At 42.0% G+C, this 23004-nt stretch overlaps 1 protein-coding gene across 1 annotated transcript; it reads right to left on the reverse strand.

Moving 5' to 3' along the window:
• Positions 1 to 436: 436 nt before the first annotated feature.
• On the reverse strand, positions 437 to 22516 carry antxr1d (ANTXR cell adhesion molecule 1d). The gene is made up of 18 exons (XM_085296951.1): positions 22138 to 22516; positions 18202 to 18273; positions 18041 to 18112; positions 17619 to 17700; positions 17158 to 17188; positions 17010 to 17083; positions 16456 to 16524; positions 16286 to 16366; positions 16081 to 16141; positions 12521 to 12619; positions 10652 to 10721; positions 7427 to 7505; positions 7045 to 7140; positions 6909 to 6947; positions 6628 to 6726; positions 6378 to 6542; positions 5594 to 5674; positions 437 to 1584 (listed from the first exon to the last, which is right to left on the reverse strand). The coding sequence occupies exons 1-18, from the start codon at positions 22290 to 22292 to the stop codon at positions 1273 to 1275; spliced, it is 1737 nt and encodes a 578-aa protein (XP_085153077.1). The 5' UTR covers positions 22293 to 22516; the 3' UTR covers positions 437 to 1272.
• Between the last annotated feature and the right edge of the window lie 488 nt (positions 22517 to 23004).

Genomic DNA, 23004 nt, shown 5'->3' on the forward strand with positions numbered 1-23004 from the left:
AAATAAAATCTGCAGCTTCTGTGTGATGTCATCATGTCAATATGTGTCAAAATCTCAGGATTGTTTCCAGCACCTTGTTGAATAAATGTCAAGAAGAATTAAGGCAGTTCAGAAGGCAAAATGGGATCCAAACCAGTACTAGTAAAGCATATCTAAAAAAAAAAAAAAGAAGAGGCCTGTGGGTGTATGTCACAGACAGCTTATTAATGTCTGGAGAGCAGCACAAGTGCAATTAGTTTAAGAGCTGCTTAAAGAGAAATGCATTACATCACCAAATGTTGCACCGGGCAATAGCCAATTAACTAATAAGTGTGTCATAAGGTCCGTGTTGCACTGATCCCGGCGAGGCTAGAAGCTGATTTACAATACGAGTGCAGAAACATTCTTCAAATATAACATGCTTTTAATTACTATGAAAGAATTGTCTGGCAGGAAGGAGATTAAAAAAAAACATTTTTATTAAAGACAGACATTCAAAGTTGTTAATAATGAAATAATGCAAATGATATACAAGAGAACCCTGAAGATACAATTGTTCAGTGGTGTTGATAAGAAGACAAATACATCAGATGCCATGCCACAGTACTTCCTAAAAGCCACCCAGATGCCCCTTGCCCTTTAAAGAAAAAACCCAGGAAAGTATCTGATACTAAAGAGAGCATATGCAGACAGGGCCTGTATTCTAATAAATAAAATGCGGTGTAACTGCCCTGCAGTTTCAATAGGATCACTGAACGTTTAAACTTTAAGAAAGAGCTTTTGTTTGAAAAGTTAAACGATGAATCGGGGTGATTTTTGTAGACACCCAGAAAATAAAAAATGCTAAATTTCAGACCACTCCCTCGCTCAGCATTCTTTCCCTTTGTATTTACCAGCACAAACTGTCATGAGCCAACTTTCAGCCACACACAAGAAACCCCTTTTTTTACTGGATTGCACTTACTCTAAACCATTTAGTTCACCATTGCATCTAAGACTGGACATACAGACTTAATCTTTAACTACATGCTTGTTTTGTTTTTTGTTTTTTTTTTTTCTAAAATGTTTACCCCCTTTTTTTGTATAAAAAAAAAAGAAACTTGAAAGTCAGTAGCTGATTTTAAAATCAGATAAATACATTTTGCTGTCCAGCAACAAAGCACAGAGCTTCAAGTTTGAGCTCCTGGCTTGCCTATGAGTCATCAGAGTGAAGAGAGGACATGTTTTTTTTTTTTTTTTTTTAATGGAATCGGCTGACCTATCAGCTCTTTATCATGGGCTCTCTATTTATCATTAGAGCCTGGGTGGGGGTCGAGAAGGCGGGGGTCCTGGTGGACCCGGGGGTGTGCGAGTTGGGGGTGGACACGGAGGTGGTCGTACCATGGATGGGGGTGCCCTTGCAGGTGGTGTGGTGCATGAGGGTGGTGTGGTACGGGGCCCCCTTGACGGAGGCTTCGTGCGGGGAACGGAGTAAGACACCAGAGGTTGCTGTTCAACAACCGGAGGAGCGGGCGGAGCCGAGGGAGAGCAATGTGCACGAGGAGGGGCCCGGTTGTTTGGGGTGGACTCTCCATCTTTGACGCGCTGAAAGCGAATACAGCGGCCCTGCATGACAAACGGAGAGAGATGGTGGTTTAAAAAAAACAACAACAACTGCTACACATTATCATTTAAAAGCAGAATGCAGATTAAAATACAGTGCATCTCTGTGCACTGGCACTAAGTTTTTAAGAGCCACCAGCCAAGATGGGTTGCGTGAGACTTCTCCCAGCTTTACTAACACAAGGATGTGTGTTTTAGGGCCTGGAGGGCACACAAAGCTGCTTCTGTCTGCTGTCCACACCTGCACTACAATAGCTGTGATTTTAGCAAAGACGCCGAGTTATCGCACAGGCAAGTACACACATACATACACAGAGGGCAGCTTTTTCTGTTTCCCCTCCTCTTCTCTTGCAACCTCAGCAGTGACTAGTCCTTTCTTGGCGTAGAACAGAAAGTGGTTTATGTCTCTTATGTGCTTGACTTGAAGGAATGTAAAGGAGGGATTTCAATATCACCACAATAGTTAACAGAAGCCATTTAGCATTTTAACATAATTTACAAGTCAGGGAGAATGGAACGCTTCTCTTATTGTCCTCTCTGTTCCCCTGCATAGCATCCCTCTGCAGACACACACATGCATGCTCACTTGTCCTGCTCAGTCAGTGTGTGAAGGATGGAGAGTAGGTCTCTGTGTCATAGACCCTTGGTGGTCTGATTATAACACCTTATTAAACAGAGAGGCCCTAAAGTCACACAGGGGCCATTAAGAGGGCCTCAGCAGCGGTAGCTTTGTAACTGCAGGGTCATTGTGTTGTATGTGTGTGTGTATGAAGGGTATGTAATTGATTGGGGGCGGGCCAGGTGGGAGGGGGGTGCTGACTGCTTTGGTGTTGTTGCCGGGCTGCTGTGAAAAGGCCAGTTTGTGAGCAGCAGAGCAGCAGCAAAACACCAGAGAGAGCATATGGACACAATGAGAGCACAAGCTCATGAATATGAGTATGTTTATGTGTGTGTCTGTGTGCGAGAGAGAGAGAGAGAGAGACTGTAAACATGCATCCACCAGAACATATGGCCTCAAATGAAACCTCTGGCTCATGAATAACAGAAAGAGAGGTGGAGAAACCTTAATTAAGGTGATATGGACACATAAGAGCTATGTGAGAGGTCAAGAATGAGTCACTTGTGATGGTCACTCTCCCCGTTTGCCCCTGTGACTGTGTAATATCTGTCCCTACTTTATCACCCCTCTTGGCATTTGTTTACTTCTGAGCCTCAACTCCTTTTCAGGAGAAAAACAAAGCCCTGAAACACCTCCAGCATCCCTGCTTGCACCACTCTTCTGACAGACACACACACAAAGCAGATTGTTTTGTACGCTCAAGGGGAACTCTCTTTCTCTTACACACTCACGCACGCACGCACGCACACACACACACACACACACACACACCGCCATTATAGTAAAGCAAACAGGAAAAAGAAGAGCGGAGGCACATCTGACCTGACAGCTCTGCCTGTCACCTCACATGACATTACAGCAATTCACTCACATAAGGAAAATGCTGTGTGCGAACTCACGAGAGTTAACACACTTCATCGGCAGTTTAGGGTCGATACAGAGCAGATCTGTAATGTCACATTTTGAGATCCCTCCCCCACATAAATGAACATAAAAGGGCGATAAGCAGTGCATTTAAATGATACCTACCAAACATTTTTGGTTACTGTGGATCAGTGTTTCCCGACAGCCCTATCATTTAATCTCAACTACCCTTCCCAGAAACAACTTAAACTGGGACTAAGAAGTAGTTCCCATGAAAACAGCTGACAACCTTTTCTGTTGATTATTCATAATACCACTGAAATAGATGCTGCTGATAAAAAACTGTTTATTTGCATTTAGACTTCCAGTGAGCAAATGAACTCTGTGATACTGAAACACTGTTGTGGACATACACAGATGTGTGAGAAATTATTGAAGAACTCCAAACCCTAGAATTGACACTGAGGAGTTCGAGGAGCCCTATTATGATTTGAGAAGGATTTTTGCTGAGATTGCTTCTGTGCACTTTCCCTTTAGAGGAAAGAGTGACTGTAAAGTGTATCCTGAGTGGGAATGATCTCCTACTGGATTGTTTGATTTGGATGAAAATGATGCGACCCATGCATCAGCCTAGTAGCCTGTGGGAGATTTGCTGTGATGTGAAGAGACTTTATATTGATTTTTCATGTAACATTTATAAATTTGTGTAAACTAATACTTTCTATAAAGTGGTGAGAAGAAAAAAAGAAAGGGGAGGGGGTTAGAAGAGGAAGTGCTCATTTGTGCAGTCTGTTCATGAGAACAGAGAGTTGGTGACCGCCCTCTGGTCTGGCCTGTACTGTGTGACAAGAGCCATCAGCGCCATCAGCTCCGGGGACAAAAGAAGGGAATCTCATCTGTCACAATATGGCTCGTGGCCTTTCAACTGCCCATCTGTTTGCGTGATGCTTGCTTAGGAGAAGTGACATGCACATTACAGTAGCGCGCACACACACACACAAATACACGGAAATGCACGCACACATGGCAGAAAAAGAGATAAAATGCAAACTTGGAGCGTGGCAGAAACTGGCAGGCCGCTGATGGCTGTTTGCAGAGGCAGTGAAGTAGGAGTAATGTGGGGAGAAAGCAGGACAAGCACCTCCTGAGCTGCTGGTTAACAAGCTGGACTGAGAGGTGTGATAGTTAATGCTATCTACTGCTGTACTTTTTGCCACCACACTGGGGCTTCTTAATAACCAGCTGTGCTGAGGTTTCTGGGTTTTGAAGAGATGCTTGTTGTTTTTCCTGTGTGGAATATCCAAGCCTGGCTTTATCAGCGATGAGCAATCACTGTCGTCTTTCATGTCTGATATGGCTATCAGCACCTATTCTAAACATTCTCTCCTCCTCTGCAGCAAAAGTGAATCCCCTCGTTTTTTTCCATGTGAGAAGTAGCGTTTTTTTATTTTTCTCAGTTAATGGCGCGTGAAAGGAGGTGGGTGGGGGTTATTGTTGAGTGTCTGTGAACCGCAGCCCCACAGAAAGTGTCTGACAAAGACTCGAGAAACTTCTGCCATGACAGAGATGAACTGTTCTGCGCAGTGAAAAAAAAAGATGTGTAGGATGGAAAGAAAAGATAAAACCAGCGGTGGCGACCACTTTTACAGACGCGAGCAGACACACACTCGCACTGTTGCACAGTAAAGATGAATCATGTCATTGAAGAGCACAAATCGATAAATTTTACAGTGATGAGACCACAGCTATGAGAAGCGACAATGACACCATTTACAACGGAGCAGATGTTTCACCATGACAACCAGTGTGATGAGGAAAACATGTCTTTGGGGGTTACGAGATGCCAGACGCGGGGGTCAAGGTTAGATAAGAGGGACCGCTCTGCTCTCTGTCTCGATCTGTCACACTCAGTTGCAGGAAACGTAGTGATGTCATGATTCAGGACTTTTCAGCAGTGGCAGTAATGTCCAGTAATAGCACATTCAATTATTTTTTTTTTGGTTTTTCTCATAAAACATAGCACTTAAAACAAAGAATGACACAATTTGTATATATTTGTTTACTATAATCATGACTTAACAGTAAACAGTGATGGTGAAACATGCTATTTGAAACCTCAACAGAAACCATGTCATTTTCTGGGAGTCAGAGGGAAAAGTACATAATAGCACAGTACGCCTTGTGTGTGAACAATTGCAGCTTTGACAAAGAGAGTCCTGTCTGTACCTCACTATTTCCCCTGTGAATGTTTTTCCACATGTGTTTGTGTGGGTGTGCGTGCTGAGAACTGGGGTGCTGCGTTAAAGATTTTCCTATGTCTTTATGGTGTCGTTATGCAGCGTGGCAGACAAAAGAAGGATGCAGATGCTCTACGGAAAGACAGAAAACCCGCTGTTTAGAAGGCAAGCCCCCTAAATTACTCGTAATCAGCAAATTATAGTTTGTGTCAGCCGTTGTGCATCTTTGTGGTTTCTTAAATTGCAGAAACGGATGAAAATGTAACTTGACTGTAGGTAGAAGCAGGCTCACCTCGTCTCCAGGCTGCGGTCTCATCAGAGATACCTGGTCATAGCCTCTCCTGAACAGAGCCCAGATAGCGTCTAGTTTCCCCTGGGGAGTCAGGAAAGTGAATTAAAAATGGAGGATTTATAATGAAACAAATGTCATATATAAATGAGAGTGATTTAAAACAAAAAAGTTAATCTAAATAAAATTTTTTTAGTGTGTTCTACCAAGGTCCACAGACAGAGAATGAGACTGATTATAATGCCAAATAATATATGATTTTTTGAAAAGGACCATAATACCTTAATGTCTCGTGTGCCATATTTAATATATGAGTTTTTGTGAGTTTTTGAGAACATCATCAGTGTGATTTTTTTTTCCTCCTGAAAACTTACATAAATTGCAATAAATTGCAAAAGAAATAGATAATGTAGTAAATGTGATAAATAAATTAAAACTGCAAATTAATATTTAATTAAGCTTTAAAATGTGTCAGATGGTTCAATAAATGCTCTATTTAAAAAAAACAATTTTAATTTTCTGGCAATTATTTGCTTGTCCAGCTCTTGAAAGGGTTAATGTACCTGTTTATCTGTATATCATTTGCTTTACTAGATCCTGAAATATATGATCAATTATTATTATTATGTTTTGATTGTTTGTCATATGATTTTTATTTAGGTTAGGTGCTGTAAATTTTTCAGCTTTATATAAAGATAAATATAGCTGACTTCCTCTCCTGCGGTTGGATAAAGTAAGCTACAAACATAAACGGAACATTTAAAGAGCATTCATATGATAAACTTACCTGAATGGGGGTGTACCACCTCCTCTGTTGTGGGGGTCGACGGGGAGGCTTTCGGGGCTTGGGCTCATAGGGTTCAAATTCCTGCTCCGGCATCTTCACAACAGCATTTTTAGGTTTGTCCAGCTTCGCACCTTCCTCTGTGGATCCTTTCTCCCCCCATCGCACCTTAAGTAAGTAAGAAATTTAAAAAAAAAAAAATTTGTCCGTTTGCCTTTTGCAAATTCTGAAAGTTGAGAGTGAGTGAGTGTACCTCCATGCGCTTGATGCCACCTACTCCTCTTCCTCCATAATATGAAGCATCCACTGTGGGCCACTTTTTCTTGGGTAAACCATCATCATCATCTGACTCCTGTTAGCGAAGCCTCAATGAGGATACAGCTCATATGCTTAAACACTGTTATTACTATTACTTTACTATATTAACTGCAAAAATAAGAAACATTGCAGTAGTCCTGAATTCTTATGCAAATCTTTGAATAGAATGAAAGAAAGGGGAAAGATTGCGACAGGTTCATGTGACAGGTGACTTACAGGCTCTGGAGGAGGAGGTGGTGGAGGCTCTTTGATCACCTGAAGCAGAGAAAAATAAATTAATAATATAGTGTAAACAAAAAAACAGTGTAGTTGTTTTCCTGAAAAACGAGGTCATTTGGTCTGTCAAACTTACCACAGTGCAGCAGAGAGGCCAGAACCACCACATCAGCAGCAGAGCCAACAGCAGGAATACCACGAGCAAGGATATCAACACGATGGTGCCGTCAAACTGCGCAAATGCAGATGGACGGGATAACGGTTAAACAGGAATAAAACACAAGTGAAGTGAAAACAAAGGGAAAGTGAAAAGCAAAAGTACTCACAGCCTCCTCTGATGACAGACGCAACAGAGGAGAATTCAGAGGGAAAGGAGAGATGAAGATAAAAGAGCCAAAAGAGAAATAAGACAGATGAAAGAAAGTTTTTTCAAAAGAAAAAAAAGGCAGCATGCCAGAGAGAAATATTACCATCTAATGTTGTGAAGCTGTAGTGTAAGCTACACTGGATCTACTTACACATTCAGTAGTAGTGATGTGAACAGAGCTGGTGATATAGGAGAGGCCTTCGTTCATGCTCACCTGCAGGTAGATCACTCTAAAGAAATACAAAAAACAACACAAGCCGGCTGCTGGTCATCTAACACAGAAGTGCTGACATATCACATCTGCTTGTATGAACACATTCACAGCGTAGCTTCAAGCTACTGTAAAAGTTTAACCAGGTGCCAAATACTTTCTTGCTTTGTCCATACTTGCTCCATTATAAGCACACGAAAATATGCTGACAAAAACGCAGAGCTAAAAGCGTTCGAAGAGGTCAGCGAGGTCTCCACCCACGGGAGGAATCTCTTCTGCTTGGACTGGACGCAGACCTCTGATGTGGAAACCACAGACAGCTAAAATGACTTCTAATTGTACAGCATTCAGCACCGATATGCGTAGCTGTAACTACTCAAGTACAGGAAGGGCGGACACAAGGGTGGGAAAAAGCAAATCATTTTAGATGGGAAGATAACAGGATAGAATGGATGGAAATGAAACTGTAAATAAAATAAAACAAAGGCCAAGACATTTGAGCCACATACGCTGGCAGGGGGTTAAAGAGCAGACTGCTGGAGTGTAGAAGAAGAATGGAGAAAGACTTCTTGTGCTTGGTCTAATGGTTTAGGGCGACACAGACAAGGGGGGTATTGAGCTTTGGGTTAAGTTTGAGGAGGGGGCGGGAAGGCGGAGGTCATTGCAGGGTGGTGGGATGGCTGGGAAGATGAAACAGAGGCGGGGGATGGGAGAAGGAAAGCCTTTCCTCATCCACATCCCCTCAGCGCTCCACGCCACTGTAGCTCGTCTCATAACTCATGCTGACACTGACTTGGGAATAGAAAATTGGCAGTGCAGGTGCCACTAATCTTTTCTTCTGCGTCTTCTCTCCTTTTTCTGTCTTTCCTTCCCCATCCTGTGGTCAGCCCTCCTTTCAGGCAAGGGACAGGGTGCTATCAGCTCCACGCTGACAGAGAGATCTCAGCCCCTATCAATCATCAATCTGCCCACTATATATGTCTTTGCCCCACATATGTGTGTGTCTTTGTGTGTGCGCTCAGGAGGGGGAGCTGCATCCGGAAGGTTCCCAGTCAACACAGATTTGTGTGACAGGACCGCCAGTGCCTTCATTCTAACCGACAGTGCGACTTGGGTGAGACAGGAGGAGAGTGAGGGGCTTTTGGTGGAGACCCTCGCTGATGCTGGAAGCCGGAGTCCCTAAGATCTCAAGTAAAGCTGAAGACCTAAAAATTCCTCAACAGGAAGCAGTTCACATATCTAAAGTGTAATAACTTTAGATATGTGAACGAAAAATTTATTTCATCACTGGTTTATAAAATTGCATAAAATGTTTTTTTTTTATAGTTTTAGTATAATCCATTAATCTTTTTTTAAGCTTGTGGTGTGTTATTATTTGATAATAACATGCATATAACATAATAATCACATATATCTACTGATGTTTAAGAAGCTGAATTTTTTTTCCTTAATAAGTGATTTAAAAGAAATCCATCTATTCCCTTCCATTTATCCTGATCAGGGTTGTGGGATAGCCTGGATGATAGCCTGGATGGTAGCCTATCCCAGCTACCATAGGGCAAGAGGCAGAGTACACCCTGGACAGGTTGCCAATCTGACACAGGGATAACACAGAGAGACAGACAGCCAGTCACACTCATTCACACCTATGGGCCATTTAGAATCACCCATTAACCTAACGTAACCTTTGGACGGTGGGAGGAAGCTGGAGTACCCGGAGAGAACTCGGGGAGAACATGCAAACTCCTCACAGAAAGGCCCCGCCCAGGACTCTCAACTCAGGACCTTCTTGCTGAGGCAAAAGTGTCTACAGTGCATCACCATGCTGCCTGATTTCAGTTCAATGTTTTTTTCCCTTTTACTTTTTTTTTAATGAGATGTTTGAAAAAATGTTCTGTGAAACTGAAAACCTTTGTGATAAGCATTATGATCATGTTAAGAATGCTAAAACAGTCCAATGGGAGAGAAGAAAAAAGTATATAAAAGTGTATAACACCTGTCCAACCTGAACAGTGTCACGCTCGCCTCACTCTACATTTCCACTTCTGTTGCAATGAACTCATCAGCCAGCTGTTGGCCTTCTCTCTGGACCCTTCAGCCACCACAGCTGACTTGCTCTTTAGTAGCACTCAGGGTTTTAGGCAGTATCGACTCTTCTCTCCTCTGTTACATGGAAGGACGCCTCCTTCAGGCATCACTGCAGAGTGTAATGATGCTGCCTGTTTCGATCTGCTCTCAGGAGGAGTAGCTCCACCTGCTACAACAGCACACCAGCAACAAAGATCAGACACTAAAGCAGAGACACGTACAGGGTGTTTGCTGGACTTTACAGTTTGCTCCATATGTCTTTTACATTCTGTCATTATGTCAAACCCTAAACAGTTATATGCCAGTAATATACTACTTTTAATGTTCAGTATTAAAAAAATAGTTTGGTCTGTCAGTTTCGTGAGTTCTTTGGAGAAAAAATATTTCCTCCTTATCTCTGAGCAGTGGTTCCCCATCAAAGCAGTACTTTTCACTGGCGGATAAGAAAAGCTCAAATCATGCTAAAAATCTGAGTGACAGAAACAAGACAGATGATGACTGGGAGGTGTCTGAGGCCACAGGCCTGAGTGTATAATTATGCACAAGACTGCAGGCAGAGAGGATGGAAGGGCTGCTGGGCCTTTATCCTCTCCAAACTCAACCCACAGTATCTCTCTGTCTGCCCCGCAAGGAAATTGTGCTCTGAATTACCAAGGGCAAAGCTGGAATCCCTCAGAGGAAACTTTACACTGCCCCGCTGACTCCACTCACACTTTGTCTCTGCCAAAGTGCCAGACAGAGATTAGGAGCATCACACACAAACACACCGGAGTTGTGAGGTTCTCTCGAGCAGGCTCTCATTAAGTCATGTTCCTGGGCTCTACTCCTGTTGTCCCCTTGTGATTGGTGTCTGGCTTCGTTAGCTGTGACAAACATTGATTGATCACAGACACACAATGACTTTGGCCCTAATTTGTTCAAGGACAGCAGTCTTCTGTGTCCACAACAAACTTGAGAGCAGCTGGCAAATGTCCGCATTACAGCTGTACGGGGATAGTTCAGAGACTGGAGCCACAGCTGAGAAACAATCTGAGGTAAATAAGGGTGGAAAAACAAGATCTGAGATGTGCTACTTACTTCCCCACTTCCTTTACCACAGGAGCAGGGCACAGCAGAAAGGTGTCCTCTATTCCAGCTGGTCTCTCATCTACATGGGGAAAAGCAAAAATCACACTTCTTAAAAACAATTTTTTTTTTTTTTTTGCTTCTGATACTTATAAGTTTTTCTTTCAATCATGCCAAAAATCATGCCCAATACACAATACTTGGCATTTAAGCATGTTTTGGCCCATCCTTAAAATAGAACCACAAGAATGTTATAAAATGGCAATTTCAGAGCTCACTGGATGGGTTACAGCTGAAACTATTAGGGTGGAAAATTAGTTCTCAGTAGAACTTGAATTTTATCTTAGAAAATGAAAAGCATCTGGCATTAATCCTCAGAGAGGATTCTGGGTGGAACCATTATATTATGGATGGGTTCATCCTACTGCAGGGGTTCATGCCCTTTGTGTTTGGTTTGAGATAAAGTCCTCTTAAAGGGTTTCTGGTTATCAGATAATTATCTGCCATGTAAAAAATTTAAATAAATAAGCAAATAAACCACACCATATTTACCATAAATCAGATTTTTTTTCTTGCTTCAGTGTTGTTTCCTTGTGTAATTATTGAGTGTTTCTAGTGAAATTGCTATTAGTTTTAATCTTTTAACTTTATGCATCAAGCAGAAGTTAAATTATATGCAACATTCTTTGACTGGAAGAAATTTGTTTAACATTTAAACCTATTTTCTGCACATTCCAGCACATAAATAAAATATTTTTTGTGTTTACACTCACTCTTTCAAATAGATGCAAGTGAAACACAGCAGAAAATAAATTAAATCAAAGACCCAGCGGTCCTGTTGCTCTATTTTCACCTGTAAAGCAGGAGTAGGGTAGGCGGAGGTTTGCCCTGGTGCAGGTGTGCCGCAGCGGTCAGTGGAAGAATCCGCGAGTTTCTGTGAATTTCCCATTACGTCGTTGCGCACTTTTTTTTTTGCTGTAAAAAGAAGTTTTCTTCCCACGCACAACGAACACTAATGTTTTTGTCACTTTTTATGGAATCAAACTCAAAGTAAGTACTTCCACGCTTTAAACGCTGCACGCTCATACTCTCCTGCACTCGATATATTATCCATTGTTGATCTGCACACAGCTGTTGCCACGAACGTCGCACTCGCTTACGTCATTGTCATGAGACACTTTCGCAAGAAAATCACGGTTTTAGTAACGCAGCGTGCTTACGGGAAAGTAACAGTAATCTAATTACCGTTTTTGCAATAGTAATCCCTTACTTTACTCGTTACTTGAAAAAAGTAATCGGATTACAGTAACTGCCCATCTCTAGTTATGACCCTCATTTTCAGTGGAAAAAGCCCAAATGGGGCGCACCAGGTTAGTGTACTCATGCAACATCTATAGGGTTTTGAATTTAACCCCACAGAGTCCAACTTTCTGTTACAATGTCCCGAGGACTCTAAGGGAGAACATTCAGTGGAAACAAACCTGACCTGCCATTGTGTGGCAGTGTGTGACAAACTGAAAATGCAGGAATTTTTTGACAAGTGCAACCTTGAAATGCAAAATACCTACCCTTCTTTCCAGATATGTCTTCTTATGACTTTTCCCCAGAAATAAAATTATGAAGAAATAACCATTGTGCAAGCATCACCAGTGCACAATTGCAAGAGATGTAAATAGGGTTTTTTAGTGATAAAAAATAGCAACAGCACTGGGAGCAGCTCAGAGTGATCCAAGAAGGAAGACAGAAGATGGGACATCTGCCACATCTGAACTATTCTAATAAAAGATTCAATCTGGGAACAGGGTCCTGCTTAATGGCAAGCAGGAGAAAAGGATGCATACTATTTATTATAGTGTTCTTGTGTACACCTGCAGAACTTACCCACAGTATGTGTGTCATTTAATTTGAAGCTGCAGAGGACCTGGTTGATGTTTCTTGCATGGAGAAAGCCATTACCTCTCACAACCACCTGGAAACTCTCTGAGAGAAAAAATGGGTCCAGACATCAGGAATGATTAGTTATACAACCACTTATGAGAAACAATGGTAATGCATATATTTTTTTTAGCTGCACAAGAGTTGCAAAAGATCAAATTACTGCAGAAAAAGTATGCAGTCATTGTGGGCCAGACAGCCAGTCCCTTGCTCTGTCGGGCTCAACTTGAGCAGTGAGAACTTGTGCATGCCTCATTACTGCTTGTTTATATCTGTGTGCTTGTGCGTGTATGTGTGGAAAGGCCATAATATGCTCCAGTGGTGCTAATGCTAAAAGTGTTGCTATTCAGAAATATCTCAGACTGTGCAATAGCCAGGAGGTGTGTGCGAATGTGTGTGTGTGTCTTTTGACCTTTAATTTCCCCTAGGCACTGTTAAAGTGCACTGACAGAGGCTTGCCAGCATATGCTGGAGTGTCTATGTGGCTGCTTCCCAGCATATGTTAAAGAGCGGGGAAAAAAAACACTTGCTTAAAAACATGCCTGCTGGGCTGACAACAGCACAGTACTGTCAAAGTAGGTCTGACCTTACCTATGGCACTACCACACGGCGTTAGCTCTTGTGTGTGCCTGTGTGCAGATCTGTGCGTGTGCTGTAATTCTGCTTCTCCGTGGAATGTGCAGGCATTGGCATGTGTTCAGTGTATGCATGAATGAAAGTGTGCACACAAGTGAACTGAGGTTTCCCCTAGCAGTATCCTGGCTAATCGAAGGGAACATTTGCCAGCCACATCTTTAACATTTAAAGCACCAGCGTGAAGATCACTGGATAAAAACATCACAGGTTGCGGGGTGTATATGTGACAGTATTTCTTTAAAGGTCAGACAAGCTGCCATGAAATCCATGAATACAGATACAAAGAAAGAGAAATAGCTGAGAAGACAATTGAAAAGCAAAGAAACACCAGATGTTTATGTGTTTACAGATTCTGCAAAAATGCTGAGTGCAGATTGAAGTCTGCAGACAATCCACGATTTACATCAACAATGGAAATTAGAATTATACTCGCACAAGCATATTATAATGCATTTGTTTAAAGACACTACAAAAACTGCACCAAACTCCTTGCTGACCTCATACAGCTGTGTATGTGCTTATTGACAGATTCAGTTTATCTTCACTTTGGTTTTATTTAAGAAACTTTATACAGCAAATCAAAGACCCTGTGACATTACAGTAGGCAAAACCCAGTTCACTGACCAAAACCTGAACCAATCACCTCATATATAAGAAAGTAGTGGTGACATAATATAATATAATATAATATAATATAATATAATATAATATAATATAATATAATATAATATAATATAATATAATATAATATAATATAATATAAGTTGTGGTCTATGTGGTTTGCAGTCAGACCAAGCAAGCTACACCATGGCATAGCTCACACACAAAAACCCACAATCTGATGCTAAATATACTCCAATGAAAGGGATAGATTTCGCTTTGTTCATGGGCATGTAGAAGTATAGAAAAGTAAAGAAACCCCCCCCCAAAACAACATAGGAACAAATCAGGACCTCATTTATCCAAAAAATGTGAGAAGTCTATAATATTTCCTAACCTTATTTAAAAATAGATATTTTCAATTGTCATTATCTGACTGATTGAAAACAGCAGTGTTTTCTTAGCTAGAAATGTCTCAGTCACAAAATCTATTATACACACACACCAGGCTTGATGTGTTAAAAGGTCACTCCTGTCAGACACATGGTGGATGAGGACTGGTGGTGCCCCACCACCATGTCCGACACATATGCTGCTGCCCTCTCCTGTCTGCTCTCTGCTTTTCCTGCATGGCAACGTGTCCATTTACATCCACACCTGAATGGCTGGCAGGGATTTTGTTTTGTACGAATATGTGATTATACATACGAATACGCATGGGCACTGAGTGTGCGGAGAAAAGGGGGTACAGCTTGTCCCAACAGTGCCTCTTCAATCACGTTAGTGCAAAAGGACAGTGAAGGACAGGGAGGGGCAAAGGAGGAAGGCACGGCGGGTAGAAAAGGGTCAGACGTTAATGAAAGCAGCTATCTCTCCTGTCATGTTAGATCGAAGGCCGTACTCTCACTGTCCTCAACGTGTGCTTGTGTGCGCGCGCTGGGAATCAGTGCTGTCATGTCTTATAGTGTGGCCCAACGTTCACTGTCTGGTCTGATGGCCTGTTTGCAGGCAGCTCGATCTGGTCACTTCACATCAATGTGAGGGACGTGTTTACACACGTGCCGGGAGATGCGTGTGCGCTAGCAGACTAAAGACCATTTAAATGTGTGTGTTGGGGTAAAGCGTGTACGATATGCTATGTGACTACACGCGGGCCAAGAAAAATAACAGTGAAAGAGACTGTCACAATATAAATGTGGGGTGTCAGTATGTATTCACGCTTCAATGCATGGCCTTGCTGTTCAAATTAAATCACATAGCTAAATGATAAAAACTGCTTTACTTTATAAGAGTTTGGGGCAGGAGGGCTGGTGATTTCTCCACAATCTAAAGCCTTTTCTGGTATAATGTGAAAGCACCGGATGTCTGATTTCCATTGTATATGTGCACAAATCACAACAAAGGCAGACAAAGCGCACTATAAGCATTTGAGCATATTACAATTTAATTAATTAGGCCAGAGTAAGGCCTTGGTTAAAGCGGGTCCCTGCTTTCTTAGTTCACTGACCATTAGGCTGCTCATCAATCGAATAATAAATGAGGCTGCTGAAGGATATTTGGGCACACGTCGAGTGACACAAAGTCTCTTGCGCACTAACAGAAACTGTAATTATCATGTGAGAACAGCTTCTCCTTTTGTCCTTTTACGGCAACATGAATCTTCTCTCATCTCCTCTCTCCACATCCTCTCCCGTCCTTCATATCTCATAATGGATGTTAATCTCCATTGGTTGTCCTGGTAGCAGGGCTGCAAATGCACTCCCTTAAGTGAGTCCTAATAAGGTCATGTCAAAGCTCATCCATCCTGCTGGCTACCCATAAAGGCTCTCTCTTAATGCTTCATCTCTTGCCTCCTACTTCCTTAAACTGCTGTCTAGGAGCAGAAGTGCTGGGCAGAGGAAGTGAGGGAGAGGACAGGGTTTAAACCAACCCAAATGGCTATTTAGCATATACGATGTGGCAAACTAGGCCAGAGATGCAGCCATGCTTGAAGATTCATGGCTAATTCCTCTGACCAACACCCGCAGACCCCTCCTCCTCTTTTTTTTTTTTTTGCACCCATGCTGTGCTGAAGCGGCCATGCTAATTTCCCCCGGCCGTGAATGACAATACGCTCTCTGTCACTCTGCGGTCATAAGCATCCATGCGATTACTCAACCTCATGTTTCACTCCAGAGGCTTTGGATGACTGTCATCTGAAACAATCGCACACCGTGACTGCCCACTCTGTGAACTAGAAAGGGAAAACCCCCGCTCCTCACACCTCTTACCTCCTGCACACACACTGGACGGCTCTGCTGCCAGAATCTCAATGCAGGACTTCTTAATGATCTGAGAGAGAGGGGATGGAAACAAAAAAAAAAATAGTTATGTGATACCTCAGTAATTTAATATGATGTAATATGATTTTTATGGCTCTCTTTTGTATGTGTGTGAGTGTTTATATGGTATACATGTGGTATGTGTGTGCCATACTGAGTCAATGATTCCCCTGAGGGCTTGGAAGCCTCCCCATACAGGAAACACATGTTCCACTGTGTCTGCAATAGTTGCAAGCTAGAAAAGCATACAGACACACAGACAAAATAAGATATTTGGATTTTTATGTATTTGGAATATTTCTGATATCTGTCAGTAGATCGTACCTGGGTCTGGTTGAATTCTTTGACTCCTACACAATAAACAATAGCTCCCATAGATCTGGCCCTCTGTGCCTGAAAACAAAAAGAAAGAACAATTGCAAAGAGATTCTTGTGGTCTCGTGGAGCCACTAAAATCTCCCCAAAACCACCATTTTCTCAGTTCACACAGCAAAAATGAAAAAACTGGTGTTTCACAACATGATGCATTCTCCAAAAAAGGGGCATTAACTTTTACGCATCCTGATTATTAATCATTTCTAAATAACTTTAGCAGTATTTATCATCTGTATTTGTAATAAAAGTAAAAATGACCATGGCGCAGCCAAGAGGGCAGGTCTTTTGCCTCCAAATGGCAGATGCACCAATCAAAGCTGGCAAAATATTAAAGTGGTTTAAAATATGAAAACCATAATAAGGGCCACCAAAGAAGAACAGCACTAATAACATAAAGTTAACAAACAGCTAACAGGCACGCAGCCTACAGTAACGGTCCTCAGCCCGGCCGCAATATTTTCTCGACTGGCTCCAAAACGTTTCTACTTTACAGCACGTCTCACCTCTCTCTGTGCTGTGTCAAACTGCCACTCATTCAGCTCTCCGTCAGTTAAGGCGATGATGACGCTGGCAGTCCCTGCAGAACGCACAACTTTCACGTTCTCTGAAACTTTGCACTGCAATGTATGAAGCTTTTGGGTTGAAGCTTACCTTGTTTCTCTTTATAGATCTGTGCATTAGCCTACATTTAAAAAGAAAGGAATTCAACCGTAAGTTCAACAACAACCGAAACTCTCAGTTACAGATCATAGAAGAGTTACAGCCGGTGATCATACAGTCTAACACCTTGATACTGAGGTAGAGTCAAGCCACAGATCGCACTTTGCACACTGTGCTCTGGCAAAGATGGGTGAATGTCTTTAAATGTTTTGCTTAAAAAAAAACCACATTCCTGTTTTCACAAAAGAAAAAAAATTAATAAAAGAGTAATTTCTTTAAGAATGCCTCTCTTAAATACTTAGCTCGGCACTTTCAGGAAGGAGCAAGTAATTCATGGTTTGAGACACACCTCATACTTATCTAATTGCTCTTGGTTCCAGCTGCCAGGCACAATTAATGCTCAGTGGAAGGTTTATGAAGACTCAGATAGTGTGATTTAAACCCAGCCTTACCATCTCCAGGCCTAAGTTCATATACGTGTCTCCACCAGGGATAACCTTCCTCAGAGCCATTAAGCCTCCAGTGATGTCCTCCCTGAAGAATAAACAAACAGCCTTATAAAACATCCTGAAAGGATGTCGCTTTTAAGAAAAGACATGGAGTAAACGGAATAGGAAAGATTCAACTGAGTTGGAAAGTAACGTTTTAGCTTAAGTTTTAACCAAAGATAGTCTCACTTTTTGTATTCGTAAGGTTGCATGAAGCTGCGTAAAATCTGTTAGCAATTATGCAATATCTGTTCTGTTGATCTTGAAGGGTCACAAGACCAGTTTAACAGACAAAGATGAGTAAAGATAGCATTTTTGTACAGTACTTGTACGCAGATACAGACGTAACATAAGGGATTAGTCAGTTACTGATGTGTAGAGTTTACCTGTTCTCGGTCAGTTTCATGATGATTTTTCCTTGTGTTGAGAAGACTATGAAGGACATTCTCAACATAGGGCTGGGAACACAAAGTGCTTTTGCGTTAACATGGACGAAAGGAGAAAACAAAATACTAAAAACACATCAGTGACTAAATCCTGCTGGTACCTAATAAACTTTTCTGCCAGCTGCTCCACAAAGGAGTAGATCTCTATCCAATGATGCTTTACGCTCCCAGACCTGAAAAATACCACAAACACGGACTTGTGTGATGTGATGCTGTAGCATATTATTCCACCTAGATCAAAAAGAAGGAAAAGAGAAAAGCTGAATTTGAGGTTAATAAACTGAGGTTTATTTTCATGCAGTGATTTAGAGGTAGTGTGCCTACAAATACTAAGGGTTTAATGATTTTTTAAGGAACAGCAGTTTATTTCTTACACAGAGAAGACCGTCTTCTGGTCACTTAATCACATTCCCTTGCTTTGGACTGTAACCTGTCGGCTGTGTGCTGCTGATTAGCCCGCTACATGCTGCTGCGTACATGACAGTGTCCTTAATGAAATCGAGTCCCATGGGGCTGCTAATGGGGGCTAATTGCTGCTGGGCCAGAGGGTTGAGGTTAGACAGGGACAGATGTAGCAGTCTGCCTCTAGCAGGGACCACGAAGCAGGCAGCTGGCCTGTGTGTGTATAGTGGACATGCATGTGTATGTGGAAGAGTGCAAGTGTGTGTGTTTGACTGTGAGGGGGAACAGATGGTCCCACTGAGTGCAGCCAGCCAAACAACAGGTTGGGGATGCACGGAGTAAAAAGGCTGCGACATGAACAACAGAGGGACCCAGAAGTGACACTCAGCAGGGGGTAAAAGTGTGAGTGTGTGTGTGTGAAGGATGCAACATCAAACAGCTTGTAAACCAAAACTCTGCAAAGGTCAGGCATCCGTGTGTACACATAACAGGGTCATGAGCAAAGTGAAAGTCTGAGCTGGTCAAATTTACGACAGCTCTTTTGAATCTTTTATTTTCCCCAGAACTGCCTCCTCCACTTTTCCCTTTCCCAAGAAGTAAAGGCATAAAAAAGTCCCTGATACAAAAGTTTACTAGTAAAAAAACCCCCATCTTAATCCTTTCTTGGTGCAGAGCTCCTATTTGGGAGCTGTCTGGGTTTACTTGACCTTACCTGATTAAGTATGAAACCTAAACTTAATCTTTGAACAGGAAGTCATTATTTCATTATATTAAGAAAAAGTGTGTCCTCATATGGGGCCAGTGGGTTTATTTTACAGGCTAAAGATATGAAGATATGCTTCATGAGGAAGCAGGGTGCTCTTTGTTACAAATACACAAAAGAGGTTTTAGTCCAGTGCGCAGGATAGGAAGTTATGTGACACACTGCCAAAAGTAAAAACTGTGTTTCATGTACTGCTCATTAAACTGAGACTAAATCAAAGGGTTCTCTTGTTAGGTAACATTAACATTGCAAACTACAACCAATGAGAGGATGATTGGGCCTCATTTTTGTTACCAGTCCTTTTCCATATACAGAACTTCTGGTTTGTCAGTTGTCCTTTTTTCTTCGTGATAATGAAAATATCTGCCAGGTTTCCCCAAATCCTTTTAGGACATTTATATATAGTAGATTTTTTAAAAAGCAGTTTCTGACATTTTGTTTGAAAACATATTGTTGAGACAGACAATTCTCCATCCACAGAAAAAGCACAACGCATTCAAAGTCGTCTCCTCTGCTGAAAATTAAAGCAATCTTTCTACAATTTTAGTAATTACCCTTGAGTCTTCTACCTGCATTCCTAAACTGTGAGATGCACAGTCCCCTTTTCCAAAACCAATCCAAAGCACTTGGATCGGTCAGCACAAAACTCTGTTCAGAGCCCAGCCATAAAACACAACACCTATTATTCCATTTGTGGGCAACCAGATAGTCCGAAAAAAATGCAGCATGGTATTCGGTGCGGCTCAGACACGGAGAGCAGGAATGTAGGAAGCTGATGGTCGTTTTTCTAATGTTTATTCTGTGTATACTGAGATGCTACAGTGGAGCGTGCACACAGTCTCCCCTTAGCATGTCTCATAACCTACTGGAGAGTGTAGCAAAAGCAAAACCTGCAAACAAGATGAGTATTGATAAGGTGAAGTCCAATTTAGAGATGATTTTGCCCTATTCTTTCTTAAATATTAGTCATTGTGTCGCATTTGATATCAGCCAAGAAATCAGTGCTATCTCAGGAGAAAGATCAACAGCTTCCTGAAGGCCTGCTGGAGCTTGCTAGACAGTCAAAAAAAGAAAAGGGGCGTATCAGAGGTTTAGCCATGCGTGACATGCCGTGCTCCCCAGGCTCCTCCTAAACTTTTTGAAGCAAAGGGTAAAGAGAGAAGAGAGGGGCTGACAGATGTTGCCGTGAACATTAAAAAGATCATCAAATATGTCGAGACCAAAGTAAAATGTCACTCAGCTCGTCCACCTCGCAGCTCATAGGTGGCGGTGGTGCACACGGGTCAGCCGAGGACATAAAGAATTTTTTTTTTTAACCATTACCTCAGCATATTTTCAAATGTTATATACCACATTGTTTAGCTGCTTCACCGCAAAATCACATCACTCCGTCTGTCGAGAACATAATTATTCCACTGAAATTCTAACCTGCTATTCTTTTACACAGGGAGGTCACAAATCCAACCATACCTTATGGCTTTGTTGTCATTCTCTCTCCTTGTATCCGTCTACGTTGCATGTTTAGACTTGCTTGTTTGTGACCATGTGCATAAATCTCACCTTGCCGCTCATGCCAAAATAACAGAAACATGCCAATTACAATGTCTGAAACGACATGAGCTGGAGCGCAGGGTAAAATCATCAGGCTTACACATGCCAGAACAGTGGCAGAAGCATCCACAGTGACCATGCGGCCTGAAAAAATGCTTTGAGTCACTAAGAGTCTGTAGAATTTCATAATGATAAAGATATTTAAAGAGCGTCCTGGTGTTATTCTAACAGTACTGATGTCAGTAATAGGGTAATGGATTAAATTCAGACTGGGGACCTTTGTTTGACATTCCCACTGTCTCAAACTTCATTTCCTGTCCACCCACCAGACAACTATGAGTTGAAAAAAGAAGGAGGAGGAAATACTTGGAAAGAGAAACAGGGACATTTTAGGATTTCTCTAAGACCTCTCTAAAGATGCAGGAGTACCACTTTACTTTAAACAGCAAAGTTTTTGCAGCAAACGTTCAAAGTGGAATTTTAACAAAACAGAGAAAAAAATGACTGAATGATCATCCTGGTGGATGATAAGAGCCAGGCAATGACAAAGAAGATCAGCTGGAGGATGCGCCTTATGCAAGATGTTTCATAACTTACACCAAAGCTGTGCATTTAACTAAAATGCATTAAGAAACCGTTTATCAAGCAGTAATATAACGATCAGCTGAGCCAACATCCAGTGTAAAAGGTGTATTAGAAACAATGTTTTTGTTGTGTTTGCTTTCAGTGCAAAACCCCACTCTAGTCGTGACAGGAAGCCATTAGTTGATGCTTCTTCTCTTTATTTTGATGGAGCCGATGCTTAAAGTGATAACCGGCCCATATAGCACCGCTATGGGGCAGCTGCAGCAGCTGTGTCCGCAGGCGTCATCAGCCTGAAACTCTATCCATCCTGCTCGCCCTGCCCACATCCCCTCGGTAAAGCTTGGTCTTTTTGTCTCACCACTTTAAACCGAACTAAAAAGAAAAGCATGCCCCGATGTCAAGAATATACTTCCAACTTAAATTTCAATCTGATTACTTGCATGTCCCGAAGACACAAAACAGCAAGTTAAAATGATTTTAGGTATGTTTCTTTAAGTGAAGTCATTGCGTTGCACAGATTTAAGATTCAATCTTGTGATTTGGTGCAAAAGCCAGTTTGATTAAAATGAAGACTCTGGGTATTTTTTCGACTTTACACGCTCACTCGCTTTTCTCAGACTCCGTTACATCAGGAGGTCCGACTGACGCGCTCCGCGTTTCCAAACAACTACACGGTTGCATGGCAATGCGCAGCGACCAGAAATTAACAAAGCAATAAATAATATCCGAGACTCACTTGTCCAGAACAAAATAGAGGTCGAAGGCGCCCTGGCAGGACCTCTCCTCCTCCTCCTGTTGCTCTCCCTGCAGCTCTCCTCTGACCGAGACATCGAGACAGAAAATTCCAACTACAGCCAAGACGAGGAACATGCGAGCCCGTGTCCTCGCCATCTTTCCCGGTTACTGTTGACTACTCCGGCACTGCAACAACTAAAGAGCTTCACATCTCCCTATCGTCCGTTTCCAGATGGACTCTGTGCACACACACAGCCCCGTTTCCTGGTTACGTTTTCTTTCACGTTATTTTGAGTGCATTCAGTCTGGAAGAATCTTGTTAAGACCGAGCCGGCCTCTCCAAGTCTTCTCCTTCGATTGAGAGAGGAAGGGGAAAAAAAGAGAAGCACTAAAGCTGGGCAGGATGAAGGAGAGGAGCGACACCCGAGGAGACACACAAAACTCCACTTTATTTTCCTCAAAAACTGTTACGGGGGGAGAGTGGCTGTGTACATCCTCGTTTTTGGGATGTTCTCTTTGGCCTTATCAGTTTGTCAAAAATAAAGATTCTGGGATGGGGAAAAAGTGTCATGTCCTACTAGTGTGGTTTGATTTTTTGTTTTTCATAGTTGGAAACATCAGACGACCACAAATCAGATGTATTATACATAAATAATTAAATTTATGTCCATGTCTTTTCTAATATACCAGTTACCAAAGGCCTAAAGTCGAATATGGTCTCCTATTCGTCAGTGCAGTCAGTGAATTGTATAGTGTTAATCAAAGAGTTCATAGCTTGTTTTAATTTGTGCATGAAAGAAAACGAATCCAAAGAGCTGCTCAATACCGTCATATCCACAGGACATGGTGCTGCTGAAAGGATGTCCAA

The sequence above is a fragment of the Mchenga conophoros genome, linkage group LG13 (genome assembly GCF_057382185.1).
Source record: "Mchenga conophoros isolate Kocher_MC1m ecotype Shallow Benthic linkage group LG13, M_conophoros_male_GT1.1, whole genome shotgun sequence".
NCBI classification, from domain to species: Eukaryota; Metazoa; Chordata; class Actinopteri; order Cichliformes; family Cichlidae; genus Mchenga; species Mchenga conophoros.

Bases quoted from the DNA above. Each gene is read 5' to 3' on its own strand.
- antxr1d (XM_085296951.1), bottom strand. From the start codon at position 22,292: ATGGCGAGGACACGGGCTCGCATGTTCCTCGTCTTGGCTGTAGTTGGA. The intron at 16,367-16,455 runs GTACGATCTACT...ATGCTTTTCTAG, and splicing joins AAGAATTCAACCAGACCCAG to CTTGCAACTATTGCAGACAC. The intron at 1,585-5,593 runs GTGAGCCTGCTT...TTTGTCATGCAG, and splicing joins GACCGCAGCCTGGAGACGAG to GGCCGCTGTATTCGCTTTCA.